This window comes from Thermobia domestica, chromosome 1 (assembly GCF_964235325.1).
Source record: "Thermobia domestica chromosome 1, izTheDome1.hap1.1, whole genome shotgun sequence".
Classification (NCBI taxonomy): domain Eukaryota; kingdom Metazoa; phylum Arthropoda; class Insecta; order Zygentoma; family Lepismatidae; genus Thermobia; species Thermobia domestica.
Window position 1 is genome coordinate 261,934,984 of NC_137454.1, and position 16,849 is coordinate 261,951,832.

The window sequence follows — 16,849 nt, forward strand, 5'->3', positions numbered from 1 at the left end:
GGATCCCAGAAGGAGTTTATATTGTGTCACAATAATACGGTTATTCTCTCATTCTTTAATACGGAAAATAAATTTCAAAATTCTTGCAATTTTTTTTTTTTATTATTTTTTAGGAAGTTTTCCGGTGTTTACAAAACACTTGGACTAATTCGTGCTTTTTATATCAGAACCTCAAATGTAATCTGAGCACTTTTAACCCTCGTAGCCCCAAGGGGGGTGCACGTGCACCCCAACCTCAATTTATGCACAATTCCTTTGTTTTAGCAGAAATGTATGCATTTAGGACATTGCTTTTGTAAGTGTCACGTTTCTTTGAGAAAACTTTCAGAACATTTCAGCAAATAATTATACGTGGAATATTTAGTTTTGTTAGTGGGGTGCAGCTGTACCCCCCGTTGGTGCTTAACGTTTGTTGTTTTTATTTCTTCACTTTCGAGATTTCTGAGTTGCAAACACTGATTGCAATTCTGATTTTGTGAACGCTATTCTATAGTAACGCTTGGCGATAGTGTTTTGTTCGATTTTGATCTAAGTTCAATTGTTTTAGCCATAGATGTCACTCCTGTGTAATGTTTTTTTGTCTTTTGCCGCATTTGAAGAAGTATTCTTTTGCTGTTTAGTGCTCAGTGCTGAAGGTTAGTACTTGACTTTGAACGGTGCGTTGTGATGTCTCAAACGAAAACGAAGCCCAGTTGCTTCAACTTCTCGTGCATCGGGTTGTAGTCTCACAGAAAATGAAATCCTGAGATACCTTGACGACGAGGACTACGACGATCCAGTGTTTGCACCTTCAGAATCAGATACTGAAGAAGACTATTTGCAAAGTGAAGAAGAATGTGCTGATATGCTTTGTGGATCATCTAGTAACAGTGAAGGTGAAAATACAGCCCATATTAGCAGTTTTATGACAGCAAAATCTGGTGAGAAGTTGTTTAGGGAGCCGTTTACACAGAAGATATAAAGCGCATAACGTATTACACCAGAAACGTGGCCTTACACAACACTGCTTCCGTGACTCAAATGGACGAATCATTCAAGCTTTTTATTTCAGATCAATGATTGAGACAAACAAAGGCAGTTTCAGTATTTGATAAATGGAACCAACATCGCCCTGAAAACATTCGTACCTGGCAACCAACAGATAGGACACAAATAACTGCTTACATTGGTTTGTTGATTACTGCAGGAGCTTTGAAAGCTAACAAAGAAGCAGTCAAAATGTTGTGGACGAGTTATCTTGCATATTGTCGACCGATATTTCCAGCGACAATGTCAAAGAACAGATTTGTAGCTTTGACATCTTGCCTTCGATTTGACAATTTAGAAACAAGGGAAGAACGACGAGCTGTAGACAAAACAGCTCCCGTAAAGGACAGTTTTGAAATATTTGCTGGGAAGATAGCAGAGAAGGCAGAGAAAGATCAAGGGAAACTAGTAGTTCTAGACCTTGTAAGCCATCTGCAAGGTGGTTATGGCCTAACAACAGATAATTTCTTTACAAGCAAGCAATTGGCCGAAGCCCTATTGGAGAAGAACCTCACATTGTGTGGGACCATAAGAAAAAACAAAACACATTCCGTCGGAGTTTTTACCAAACACACGACGAGAAATATACTCAAGTGTATTTGGCTTCACTGAGAAACATACACTTGTGTCGTATGTACCAGCCAAGAATAGAGCTGTTCTATCAACGGAACATCACGACGCGAAGATATCTGAAGGTTTAGAAAGAAAGCCCGAAATAATCCTCCATTACAATGATACAAAGGGAGGCGTCGATACAATCGACAAAATGTGCAAAGAATTTTCTACCAAAAGGAAAACCAAGCGGTGGCCTATGGCAATATTCTCCAATATGTTAGACATTGGCGCTATAAATGCCTTCGCAGTGTGGGTGACAAAATTCCCCGAGTGGGAGTTACAGAGAAAGGACAGACGCAGAATATTCCTCTTGTTAGGGAAAATGTTGCTTTTGCCTCAAATTGAAAAACGGAAACAAAATCCTGTGGGTTTCAATTACAGTGTTGAGCTTCATGAAATACTTGGATCCAACTGTTCAACTAAAGAGGTCTGGAGAAGAGGACATTCCAAGAACGTCTGCTTCCCAGGGGAGATGTCACTTGTGCCCGAGAAAGAAAGACAGAAAAGTTCGCACAACATGTACAAAATGTATGAAGTTTGTTTGCACAGAACAGTACTGTGGTATCGAAAAAAAACTTGCAACATATGTACGGAGGGTGAAGAAAGATGTACGTAATTCTTCAGAAAGAAACAAATTTTTTGACTCAAATTATAAGTTGTTTTCATTACTTGTGTATTATAACTAAGGACATAGGTGCATTTTTACCACTCAAGGAACATTTTTGCACTGAATTCAATCAAGTTGCAAGGAAAGCAACATCATTGTATTGGTATTGATATTCGAGGTGAATAACACGGTGAAAAAGTCAATATTTTTTCCGGTTTCTTTTTCTGTGTACAAGGGTCAAATTTCTAGTATTGTGTATCAGCCCTTGTACAAAGGAATCACAGGAGAAAATTGTATTGTTTGCCTTTGTATAAAACGAAACAGAAAAACAATATTGACCATTTTACCAGGTTATTCAACGACCCAAAAGATTCAAGAGAGTGAGTACGCATTATAAGATTCAAGAGAGTGAGTACGCATTATAATACAACAGATGACAAGGTTTTATGACAAGTTTGTCGGAAATACAATAAAAATATACTAAATATGTTAAATGATTGTGTTAGTTAATTCCAAATAAAAATATGGGCATATGTCGGACAGAAGGGGGCCAGAATTTATTGCCAAAAAATGTTACTTTTTAAAGCAAATATTGGCTAATTTTGGTTAGTTTTCGTTAGTTGAGGTTATTTATGTTAGCCTTGAGTAGATTAGGTTAGTTAAGGTAAGGTTAGGTTAGGTTAAGTTTGTTTTACCAAACACCATTGATATGATATTCGCAACGAAATATGTACGTATTTTAATGTCTTAAGTTATTTTAATTACATATAACATGTGTGTTTTCAATAATTGTACTTCACAAATTACTCACAAATCAATTACTCTTTCATGATATGAAATTCTTTCTGTAAACATTGTTTTTTTACTAGTTTTGGCCCCCTTCTGTGCGACATAACCCAAAATATGAAGCTTGGACACTGCGTTAAATAAGAAATAAATATTTTAATATGGGGTGCGCTTGCACCCCACCTCGGTGCTTAACGTAATTTTTTAACCTTGGGGCTACGAGGGTTAAATAAAAGAAAAAACTAAGTGTAACGTCCCATGGTTATGCCGGTTATAGGAGACTGATAATGAGAAATTAGTTAAATGGCGGAATGAAGAAAGTGGGAAAAAACGGGAGAGCCCCGAGAAAACCCACGAGCACGGTGTTTGTCCACCACAAAGTCCACACGGCGCGAGCTAGGATCGAACCAAGGACCCTAAGCACCGGAAATGAACGCTCCACGACAACCATATATGTTGTTTTCAAAAAATAAATAATAATAATAATAAATAAATAAATAAATAAAATAGATGGTCATCTGTCCCCCTTTGCCTGGAGATGGAATGGGCCATCCTTAACTTGGGAAACCAACTGAAAAAGGTGAAATGTCCTACCGCTTGTTGAAATCCAGGCAAGCAAGCTCGCCGAGAATATACGTGAGACGCACACGTAGAAGGCAAGTATATTGTATATTCGCCATTTGCCAACATTTTAGCATGAGGAGTGATCGGAAAGCTACTTTTCGAAAGTAGCTGCACTACAGCTGCTTTTAAAATTAACACCTCTACAACTATTCGCTACTTAAGCTCTTGTCACAAATACAGTTTATTTGGCAGCATGCTTCATAATGTGTCATGGTCATGCGTAACTGAACCTTGGATAAAATATTACATAAAAGCTTTGTCAATTTACATTTCACAGTAAATTATGCATTTTTCTGTTTTTAAAGGATGTATGCCTCCCTAAAAAATTGTACAATGTTTTCGCTACTAGAATGACATTTTAAGTCATTACTATCCTTCTGATCCATCGTCAACAATTTCAGAAACAAATCCGAATACATATATCCGAATATATTCTCCCTATCATAAGAATTAACTAAAAGGTGTGAGGAAATGTTAAACATTTTTGCGTCTTGGAAAAGATTTGTAGCTGTAGTGCAAAATTCGCAGCTAGCTATTGTAGCTTCGCTACAAATAGCGCACTACTTGCGAACCGAATATGAGTTATACTAGTGATAACTATCACCTAGTATAACTTGTGTCATATATTGTATATAAGGGAAAGTTGATGATAAAGTAACGCGTTACTTTTTGAAAGTAACTTAACAGATTGAACTCTAGACAAGATATTTCACGTTTCTGTCAAATTATATTTCTATATCATTTTGCTTTTAATGTGCATATATTAGGCCTATTCAAAATTATCCTATATATATATATATATATTCAAAAGTTTGGATTATCTTCTAGAAAATTAATTTCCAATAATTCATGAATCTTCACGCTTAAACTGAAGCCCGAGAACACCAGCGTGTCGTTGCCCAAATTGATACTCAGTAAACACTTTTACTGATCTCAACAGAACAGCAGAGTGCATTAGCAATAAAGAAAATGTGGGTTGTCACTAATACCCTTCCTCCAAAATAGTTCATATCATTTGATTATTACTTTCACTATGAACCTCCATATAAAACTACTACATTATTATAAATGACAAAGATATAATACGGATTATCTAATAATACTGTAATCGAGTTTGGTTAATGAAACAATACAAATAAACACTAAGCATGCGCAGTAATTACGGCGCCAATTCAACTTGAAGGCGTGTTCTGCTTTAAAGTCTGAAAGATGACTGACATGAACTCGGGTTCAGCGAGTGTTGTGGTGAAACATCAAGGTAAACCTTTACTCACTAAGCAACAATTGTTTAATTGCGAAATTCAAACATATTTCTTTTAATCTTTCGAGTTTTTTCTTTTCTGCTGCTGCTGGAAGTTTCTAGATAGCACGAGACAGTATTGTCAAAATGCACGTGTATAATTTGCTCCTCCCCATGGAGAGTGGGAGTGATACGTCACTAACCAATCGTATTTGTGAGAAGCGAAAGGATACAAATATTTTGTTTATCGGAGTTTAGAGCTTACGCTGAACAGGGAATAATTCGCCCGGTATTTATGTTAATATGTGTATAATCGGCAAAGACATGTATGTGGTAAATTATATCAAAAGAGCAGTAAATAAGAACCGTAAAACTAAAATGCTTTTTTCCATTTAGCAACATTTTGTTTTACTCATTCTAATTTTTCTATTTATAATTCTTTTCCTATAAAATTTAGCACAAATATACATTTCCCGATTATACACACAGTATCAGTATTAAAAGTACCCTGCAAAATCATTATCAAATTATTTTCTTACAAAGAAGACAGTTATAGATATGCGATAATCATTTTAGACATGAGTGTACATCTAGAAAGAACTTAATGCGGACTGTTCAGCGTTCAGATTTGGGAATGTGTGTCAATATTTTCCTCATGCTCTCCCACATTCGTATCTACAAGACTTCAAAGGATGTCGTAACTTCTGATACAAAATTCCTATAATTTCTATAGCACACCAAAGGTTTTGATTCTGCAATACTATGTCATTGACAAAATCAATGTTTTCTAGGTCAGTATTATTGAACGTGCACCAGAGTGAAGTTCATTAACAATGAACGTCTGACCTAGAAATTGCAACTCAAATTCTCACAGTAACATTAGAGGTTGCACGGTTCCTCAACGATTGACATATCAAGATGGATTTCTATGATATCCTAGTAGAAGCATACATTAATAGCTCAGTTTCTTCCGTTCCTTGGTCATGCCTATTCACAAGTCCATTCTATCTGCGGGGTTCGGAGCAAAATTAAACCGTAGGGTCAATGATATAGGTAAGAATTCTGTAACCATTATGATTATTTTTGTTCTACTTTTACCGAGATACAATAACATTCACTCCATAACATTACAATATAGTACTGGGTATAAGTCAAACAGCAGTCGCTACCTTTTACATGGCAATAGTTCAATTCGAATTAAAACAAGCTTGATATGTGGATTCAGTATCGTAGAAATGTTTTATTTCGTTACTTACATTTATAGAAAAACTGGACGGTTTATAAATTTATATAACTTCCGATTTCAATTGTGATCCTCTTGGATCGAAAACTAATATATCGAGGAAACACTTGTATGGATTCCGCGTGGGGTGAACAGGTTCCAACTTACAAGGGGAAAACAGATTTTGGTAAATTAACTTCGCAGTCATCTTTCTCGAGGTTGTAGAGCATATTTAAAGCGTTAATATTACAAACTACGGGAGCGCAATAGCCAGAAATACAGGAAACGTTTCCGACTTATCGCATATGATACGGCGCGACAATTTATCAAGCGACGTAGTAAAGTGAGAAGCAACTACGACTCACGTACAAAGGGTCTTGGGTTCGACTGAAAACTTCAGTGAACGTTATTTTTTGCTTTAATAAAGTAGCCATTTGTAACTACAAGTAAAATATTAATTCATCAATATAAGTTTCAATATGTTCAAATATTAATTCAACGCATAAGACAATAGAAATGTTTACATAAGTTGTAAAACCTCCCCATGTTCCAATTTTAACTAGCAATGAAACGTGACCTACTCCGTAAATATTGATATTACGAGTTCTAGTACGGTTACCACAGTAGTTTTTTTAAAAAAATCTAGACGCTTTGTGTAGACAGTGAATTACAAGGGGAAAATCCCCTTTGATTATAGCATACATCCATTATTACCAGAGGGGATTTCCCTTAATTCGCACACTCCACACAATTTTGCTCCGAACCCTGCAAACAGAATGGACTTGTGAATAGGCATGACCAAGGAACAGGATGAGAAAACCAGGCTGTCATTGGGTACCTCTGCTAGAAGGATATCTCAAAAATCCATCTTATGTCTCAATCGTTGAGGAACCCTGCAACTTCTAATCCTATTGTGAGAATCTGGGTTGCTAATTTCTGAAAAAAATCAGACGTTCATTGTTAACCTAAAATGCTTCCAAGACAAAGTCCATAGGGGTAACAACAAACTGAGGGAATAAAATGTCTCACCAAATTTAGCACCCACAAACCTCTGTCCTACAGAAGATGAACTGTGTTTTAGTAGTGATGAAGCAGTTATTAGATCTGATAATGATTTCCTGCACACTAGAACTCCGGTTTACGAAAATCTTATGGACCAACGCAAGAAGTGATTTGCACTAAGGAGGAATTACATTAGGATATGTAGAAAAATTTTACGCCTATACACATTTTTATTTTGATAAATTAGAAAGTTGTCCATCATCTTCGTGTAATACATATACTAAAAAATGTGAACGGCAAGAATAACTGAAAAATTACAAAATAAAAGAGCATCGAGTGGGATTTGAACCAGGTTCAAAAGAATTTCAAGAGTAAACTACTTAATGCGGGCTATCGCAACTAAACGTTCCTTCAGTTGTACTGAAAGAACGAACTCTTAAAAAGCCTTTTTCTCTTTTTTTTTTCTTTCCTTTTTCTTTCTTTAACATTTTTTGCATAGATGCTGAGGTACTGTTTTGTACTAAAAGTATCATTATATGAAGTAACACAATGGGAACAGAATTTCAAACAGCAAACTACGAGCTGTGTTCGTAAGTTTTTTTTTTCATTGATTCCCCTATCTCAGAATGCGTTGTTGCGAGTTTCAATTTTAAGGGACAAAAAATCGGGCGTGCAAATATATCTTCGGGAAGTGCCTACGCCCAATATTCATAAATAAAAATTTACATGTGAAAATTTTTAAATCTAATAAGTGTTATCCCCCAATATGAAAACTATCATGTTCATAAGACCAAATGTGTACACCACAAAATTTACTCGAAAGTGAATTTTTGAAATTTTACATGCGAGCTCGAAACTATCTACGGGTGAAGTGGATAGTGCGTGTTGCGCGGTATGCTCTAGCGCTGTGTGTTGACATTGAGGGAGCATTCGATAATTTATGGATACCAGCGTTATTAGAGAATTTGAAGAAATTAGGCTTCCACAATATCTGCAAAACTTAAAAGATTATTTCCAACACAAAAATAGTTATACAAACAGAAATGGGAGATAAAGAAATACAAAATGAAAAGGGCTCTCCACAAGGTTCAATCTTGGGACCCCTGATGTGGGATATGCAACTACAGCCTTCCCTGGAGAAAATGGGAAAAAATGAGTCAATAGAATTATAACCTTTGCCGATGATATTGTAATAACATCGGCAAATTCCAGAAGAGAAATAGAAACAAAAACTAACCAAGTAGTGGAAAGTCTATATAATTGGGGCTTTGAAAATAAATTAAAGCTATCAGCGAAAAAAACTGCCTTTTGGAACTAACTAGGGAACCACAAATAAAAATATTAAATCAAAGAATAAAAAAGATTAACAATTTATATACTTCGGCGTAACAATTTATGAAAATTTCAACTTTGGGAAACGTGTACAATATATAGTTGAAAAGTAATAAAATTTCCAACAAACTAATGACAATTGGCAAAAATACATACAAGTTACTAAATAAAATCTTAAAGCTATACCATGATACAATACTATGAGACTATGGCATACGCTTCAAGTACATGGGTACATCGAATCAGAAAAGAAAGAAAAAAAAAATTCCATAAATAGACCTCAAAGAAATTTACTTATAAGACTAAGAGGAGTCTTTAAGTGTCAAATGAAGCATTATGTATACTAACATATATAAAACCACTACATCTGGTAATACTACAGAGCAGCATTCTACTGGCTAAAGAAAAACTAAAAACTAATAGATCTAGGCAAGGCAATAACAAAGGAGATCGAAGAAACTATAGAAGAAATATGGAACTTAGAATGGACAAACTCAAATCAAGATGATTATGGGATATTATTCCAACAATAAGAAGTTAAAAACATCCAGATCCAAGTCCAGGAGTCACTCACTTTCTAAGGGGCCCTTATGAAACTAACTTGTATAGAATAAAGGCCAAGAAAATACAATCTGAATGCGGCGAAATAGGAACACCAGAGCACCACATCTTTTGGTGCCCTCTGACAAAAGATGTAATACCAGGGGAGGTAAAATATCGGACGTAAAAATCTAACCCAAATAACCGAAAACAAATGATTTTAACATCTTAAAGCAAATTGCAAACCGATACTCTGAAATAAGAACTTATTACAATGAAAACGAATAAGCACTGCATAAATGTAAATAGAATTAGAGTGGATGTGTGTTTTTGAATGAATGAAATCTTTCGGACCGAAGAAATTCTTAAGGATGGCACTGGTTTTCAATGCCCCCGGAGAAGAGCGAGTGGATAATCGCATCCCCGGTTTACACCGGATGCGTATGGCCTTTTGCGTGTGCGTCGGGTGTGTACTTTTGTGTTCGTGGTTTCTGGGTTTTTGGTTGTACCTCATTGCATCATGGACGATAAGTGAAGAGGAGTGTTTCAGAAATAGTGAACTTACGTGACCGCTTGAGTCGACCTCGGCCGAAATGACGGTCCCAGCCTGGGTCCTGGACCAAGTTAGCACATACAGGACTGTGATACGGCACGGACACGAAACTGAGAACACTCACAGAATACTTCATGAATAACCATTAAAATTTAGGTCATATAAGAGTGGAATGTGAAGTAAAATGTTAGTGTAAATGTGTTCCGTGACCACAGGAGAGAACCAATCATACAATGAAAAACCGTAGTGATCTGTTGTAAAAAGTGAAGAAGAGTGCAATTTGATAATCATACAGCATACAGGAGAGGAACCTTTATCATAAGGTGAAAACAGAAGAAAGATGAAGCAACATATTAAATAAAACTTAAATGTAACAATTTAAATAAAGTAAATATAAAATTAATCATTAAACACTCGTGTGGAATAACAAGAGGGGGAAAAAGGATAAATTGTACCCTAACAAATGTAGGCTGTTAATAAATATAGTAAACCATTAAGAATGCGGAAACCACAATTACAATTAAACAAAAATTAGAAACTAGGTAATTAAACATCATAATTAAGACTACAATCTTAAAAGATTTAAGAAATCACTAGGAATTAAATGGTTAAGAACTATAGGGAAATAATATATAAAAATAAACAAAATAGAAGATTAGATTAGTTAGATAATATATAGATAGATAAGTAGATAAGAATTAATAACAATAGAATGTATTATTTAAGTATTTTATACCGTATTTCATACTATTATAGTTGTTGGATTAGGAATTGAAATACTAAGTAGTATAGTTCAGGATAGGTGCAGATAGAGTTAAGCTGAGTAGCACTTCGCAAGAAAATCGTTAAATTTTTTCATAGTTTATTCCTGTTTTATGTTTGTTGTTCTTGTGCTGTGGTTCCTGTGTTCTTTCCTTTTTCCCCTTTTCTTCTTTCAAATATGGATATCCAATAGATAAGAAAACAAATGACAATGATAACCCGTTCCGGTCAAAAGTTTCAGATGCTGGATCTGAAAGACTGACCTGAGCCAAAACTTGAAACAAAGTGGGAAACAGGAATCTAAAATGCAAACAGCAGAGCATTTCCTTCCTGTGCAAAGGTTGAAATTAAACACGAATTTCGTGAAGTGCCATACCCCCGCAAAGGGGTACATGAGAAATTTCAACCCACGCCTTCATTCCACTTCATAGCAAATTCTACACCATTTAAATGCCAATTATGACTATAATGATGGATCACAGAAAACTATTTCGAACTGGTTCCTATGGTTCGCATTAAAAAAAGGGGGAGGGGAGAAAAATCACCTATTTGAATCCACAACAAATTTAGGGTAAGCATCTCCCATGTCAAAACTACATAATATACAAAGTGACATGAACATTCTTCGGAAAGATTTCATATTCCGACATTTCAAACATTTACAACAATGAATAATACAAAGAAAATGTAACGGTGTAAAGAACTTAACTATTTCTAATGACTAAGAACTTAACTAGTTTGTTACACCTTATTTCTACATATCCACACACACACATATATATATATATATATATATATATATATATATATATATATATATATATATATATATATATATATATATATATATATATATATATATATACTGCAAAGTTTAGCCTGTCCTGAGTTAATACCATCCCTTTAAAAATAATTTAAAAAAAGCTTCATATCTAGACAAGTTGTCATAGGAAAAGAATTTTGTCCATATAAAACTACAAGGGAAGCCGTAGATTTGTTAGTGTATCCATGAGGTCAGGCTAGAAGCTAATTCTGAAGCTTCCATTCCCGGATAGCTCTACGAAGTAAATACTTCAGAAACATCTATAATGTCACTTGAGTATTAAAGCTTAGTACAAATTTACCTCCTCCAGCAATGGTTGCCTTGATGAGACTGTCCAATTCTTCATCCCCTCTGATAGCAAGCTGAAGATGGCGAGGAGTTATACGTTTCACTTTCAGATCTTTTGAAGCATTCCCCGCCAATTCCAGAACCTGGAAAACGCAATCATATTTTACCAATTGACCACGTGAAAAAAAATTCCAGCACTACCAAAATAGAGAACACTACCGCGAAACAATGAAATTAAGAAATTTAAATAACAGATCACAGCATATAATCAGTTTTCCACTGAAACACTGAAATATATAAACTACTAGCAGCGTTCACCCCGCTTCGCTGGGGTCACCCCGGAACGCAATAAACTTTGTTACTTAGATAATTTTTACTTTTTCGCTTTCAAGCGATATGATAAAAACCATAGAAGATTGCAGTAAATGTTATTATATCGCCTGTCATTTATGTTAACCCGCCGAGTGACACGGTCATGTGGGTTGCATATAAATACGGTTAGATTTAGCTATGATGAGCTAACAAAGGATTTCTACGTTATGGACACTTGAATGGTCAATTATCTCAAGACACTGGTAATTGAAAATTAAAGTGATATGATAAAAACCATCTAGGGTCCAAATCTTAATAACCCCCCAAAAATGAAAGAAATTGGTTCAGCCGTATTAGCGTGATGAGCTAACAAAGGATTTGTACGTTCTCTTTTATATATATATAGATAAAATACTGTTTTACTATTCCTTTTAGGAAAGACCAATAAGGCCATTCTCCAAGCAGAACTAGAAACATTCAGGTACAAATCAACGTACAGTAAACAGAGTTAAATTTATGGTGGTAATCAGCATGTGACCGATTCCATATCAAATCGTCCAGGTAAAGCAAAATTGGTCCCCCATCAGTCTTAGATTTTTTTTTAAAGTATGGATCTACATGCAATATTACACCCGTATACTTCCTTGTTGAATACAGCCTTCCAAAATGGCTGCCCTCCTCTCGAACTGCTTTAAAAAAATGTGAAACAAAGTATTAATGTAGAGAAACTAGTATAATGAAACAAAGTATTAATGTAGAGAAACTAGTATAATTCGTAACATAATCGCAATAGTAGGAAGAATATAGAGTAGCGTGTTTCTGTGAAGGGGAAAAACTCGTCTGTTGGTCCAATAGGAATCGCGCAATTCACTCGGAATGTTGCTAGCTTTGATGAAAATTTTGCTAACTTCAAACATTTCTATTTCTGTCCTCACGAGCCATATCAACCCTCTGCTTCTAGCATCGATAAAGTCTCTTGAAAATGTAGAAGACTTACGTTTCTGATAATTATATCCTACGTTATACTATGATGAAAAGCTGAAAATTTCATTAAGACTATTTTCTGAAAAACCCCACCTTCTAAAATCCTGATTATTTTTTTTTTAAATTTTTTACAACTATTGTAGAAGTATCTAATATCTGTTAACCGTTCATGCGGCTGCAGCCCCTAATGTTCGCAAATTACTGAAATTTCGACTTTTGTACTTTGAATGTTAATATTTCGTATGGGCATTTAGATCCTGTATACAAGGCATTTATTTGAAAATGCAGTATGGAAATTGAGAGTTGAATCCTGACATCAAATCAAGTAGAAAAGACCCTATAAATAAACCTGAGTCCGAATTCCGCTTAGTTTTCAAGTTACATTGTTTCTAACTCGGGACCCAAACTCTGTTTGCAACAACAACAACAACTAGAATAATAATAATTATAATTATAATTATTATATATATATATATATATATATATATATATATATATATATATATATATATATATATATATATATATATATATATATATATATTTATTTATAGCATTAAATTAGAAAGTATACGTAATAAGTTATGATGAAATTCAGAAAAATTTGTATCAATGATTATTTCTACGTGCGTAAGGGCGATGTAATTCCGTTGACTTGCCAACTTGGTAGAACCTTTTCCTTCCAAGTGACACTGCGTTGTTTTTATTTGATATTTGGTATTCATTGATGGTTGTAAACATCACATGAAGCACAATTTGCCCCCACATCGCCAGTTTTCGAAAACGTACATGTATTTCATTAAAAGGTATCTCGTGCGTTATTGATAGTTTGCAACACCATTAGTACAACAAAAATGTCGAATAAAAACGAAGTCGTCATAAGATTTTATTTATTGCAGAACCTCTCGTACTAACTATGCATAAAGTTCGAACTTGTTCAAGAAGTTCTGTTGCACCCACGAAATAGTATTACGTGATTCGGTGTCATGAACATCGTCCTAGTGTTCTCTGGAAGAATGAAAATTATCACTGGTAACATGACATTGTAGTGCACTAATTACAGTGTTTGTGCAAATAATGGAGAAATCCTGTTACAGTAAGGACCGTATTATGTGTTGATTATGCTAAAAGACATAAGAGGATTGTGTACAGCAAGAAATCTACACAAAAATTTTAACTTTCGGTAAAATATATCGATTGCATATAGTGTGTCTGCCAAACGTATCATTTGGGATGATTGAGTCCTGTACACAATGAGATTTGAAGAGCAGTATGAAAAATTGAGATGAATCCTTCGCCGTAGTTTAGGTGTCAACGATGACAGTTTTAATGGCGACACATCCATGTTTAGTACGTTAACTGTCTGCTTTAAGGTATCCAAATCTACATTAAGATGAACAAATTAATCTTGCCGGTGCCTAATTTAATCTTTATACTTGCTTCCATTCCCACCAATATTACACACACATATATATATTCACGTTTTTCACGGTCAATATTCAAAACACCCTTTACACAAATCATCCCAAATACGTCTGGCAGACACGCTATACGCAATCGATATATTTTACCGCAAGTTAAAATTTTTGTCTAGACTTCTTGCTGTACACAATCCTCTCATGCCTTTTAGCATAATCCACACACAATACGGTCCTTACTGTAACAACATTTCTCCATTATTTGCACAAACACTAATTAGTGCACTACAATGTAATGTTACCAGTGATAATTTTCATTCTTCCAGAGAACACTAGGACGATGTTCATGACACCGAATCGCGTAACACTGTTTCGTGGGTGCAACAGAACTTCTTGAGCAATTTCGAAATTTATGCATAGTTAATACGAGAGGTTCTGCAATAAATAAATAAAATCTTATGACGACTTACATAGAAATCGCTTTTATTCGACATTTTTGTTTTACTAATGATCGTAAACATGAAGTAAGATTCACACTCAATGTTGCAAACTATCAATAACGCACGAGATCTTTGAATGAAATACATGTACGTTTTCGAAAACTGGTGATGTGGGGACAAATTGTGCTTCATGTGATGTTTACAATCAATGAATACCAAATATCAAAAAAACAACGTAGTGTCATTTGGAAGAAAAAGGTTCTACCAAGTTGGCAAGTCAACGGAATTACATCGCCCTTACGCACGTAGAAATAATCATTGATACAAATCTTCCTGAATTTCATCAGAACTTATAACGCATACTTTCTGATTTAATGCGAAATATATTTTCCATCGTCGCGAACAGACTTTGGGTCCCGAGTTAAAAACAATATAACTTGAAAACTAAGCGGAATTCGGACTCAGGTTCATAGGATCTTTACTTGATTTGGTGTCAGGATTCAACTCTCAAAATTTCCATACTGCTTTTCAAATAAATGCCTTGTATACAGGACCTAAATGCCCATAGGAAATATTAGCATTTTAAAGTACAATAATTGCGAACGTTAGGGGCTGCAGCTGCATGAACGGTTAACTTTTTTTGCCTTTCATCATACTGTAACGTAGGATGTAATAATCAGAAACTTAAGTCCTTTACATTTTCAAGAGACCTTATCGAGTAGATTTCGATGCTAGAAGCAGAGGTTGATATGGCTCGTGAGGACAGAAATAAATGCTAGAAGTTAGCAAGATCTTCACCAAAGCTGGCAACATTGCGCGATTCCTATTGGACCAACATACGAATGTTTTCCTTCCACCGAAACACTACATTCTTCCTACTATTGAGATTGTTACTAAGTACTCGTTTCTCTACAATAAAACTTTTAATTTGACATGTTTCAGTTTTTCGAGAAATCCGAGGAGGGCTGCTATTTTGGAAGGCTGTATACCGAAGGAGAAATTTTATTCAGCAAAAAGGAAAAATACGGGTCTAATAATATTGCATGTAGATCCCATATAATAAAAATATGAAATCTGACACTATGATGGGGACTATTCTGATTTTCACGAAGCTTTGCACCCCTTGTAAACAATGCAGACTGCAGTGCGGAAATGTTGCCAACTAATTAAACAAAAAATGTTGTATGCAATTTTGTGCTAAGAAATAAACTGAAGGAAAAAAAAAACAATGAGATTTATATATGTCATGGGCTTGTGATAGGAGAATAAGGAACCATTTCCTCTCGTTTGCAGTGGCGTACGCACTCCTCTCCTGAATCTTTGAACTACTATGTAAACGCAGACACGCATCAGGATTAGACCAGAACGCTGAATTTCTTCTGCCAGTGTAAATTACAACTAAAACTTACTATCCCCACTCCTAACGTTTCCTCTAGCTGAGAATCTACCTAAAATGTTACGATTCAGAGCCATTATCACATGATGACTTAGTGTTTCTAGTAGCAGATCTATGATTGGATGGATGGATTAAAGTTTATGGTCCCCTTCAACAACAGGATTCTATGAGATTTGGACCTACAGCCGAACGAGTGATCCGAAGTACATGAATTAAAGTACTTGAAACAAATAGTCGTGCGCGCAGTGATACATCAAGTTACGCGGTTTGTCTTTGAAGGGTGTGAAGAACTGAAAAAACTGGCCTGGACGATCTGAAATGGAATCGGTCTTAAAGCGAAGTAGCAAGTTTCGTGAGTCTCAAAGAAATCCAGTCACTGGTACATACTGAGGAGCGTAAGTTTCCTATATTTCTTTACTTACGAATTTTCAATTTAACGTAGTGGAATAGTTCAATCATTTATTCAGTTTTGAAGACTAAAATATAACTGTCGTAAATGAAGTACGAAAGTTGTTTCGATCTGTACCTGGTATTGGTCCTATTGTTGCTGTTTGTAAATTACGTTTATGAAGATACGTCTTTCCAATCGAAAAAATCCGGTATCGTTCCCCCCGAACGTCATATAACGTTCATTTCTACGTTATATTAAAGATAATGGACTATAGATCTGGAAAATTCAATGTTAACATTGAATCCACTGCTTACATAATAGTTCGTTAAGCAGAAAAAACAAAATTTCGAAAATTTATATTTCTAGCCTGGTTATCCCGCTTTTCTGGATCCCCACACACTTCAACATAATACGAATACTTAGTGATTACTTGAGATCTGTGTGTCTGGATCGAATAATGCGCCAATACTTTGCTCGCATCAATAGCA

The 16,849-nt window shown here is 35.1% G+C and overlaps 1 protein-coding gene across 1 annotated transcript in view; it reads right to left on the minus strand.

Annotated features, from left to right (window-relative positions):
- His2Av (Histone H2A variant) overlaps positions 1–16,849 on the minus strand; it is a 45,740-nt gene that overhangs the window by 6,387 nt on the left and 22,504 nt on the right. Inside the window, exon 4 of the mRNA XM_081726169.1 lies at positions 11,434–11,563. Within this exon, the coding sequence (XP_081582295.1) occupies positions 11,434–11,563 (130 nt within the window). The remainder of the gene's footprint in view (positions 1–11,433; positions 11,564–16,849) is intronic.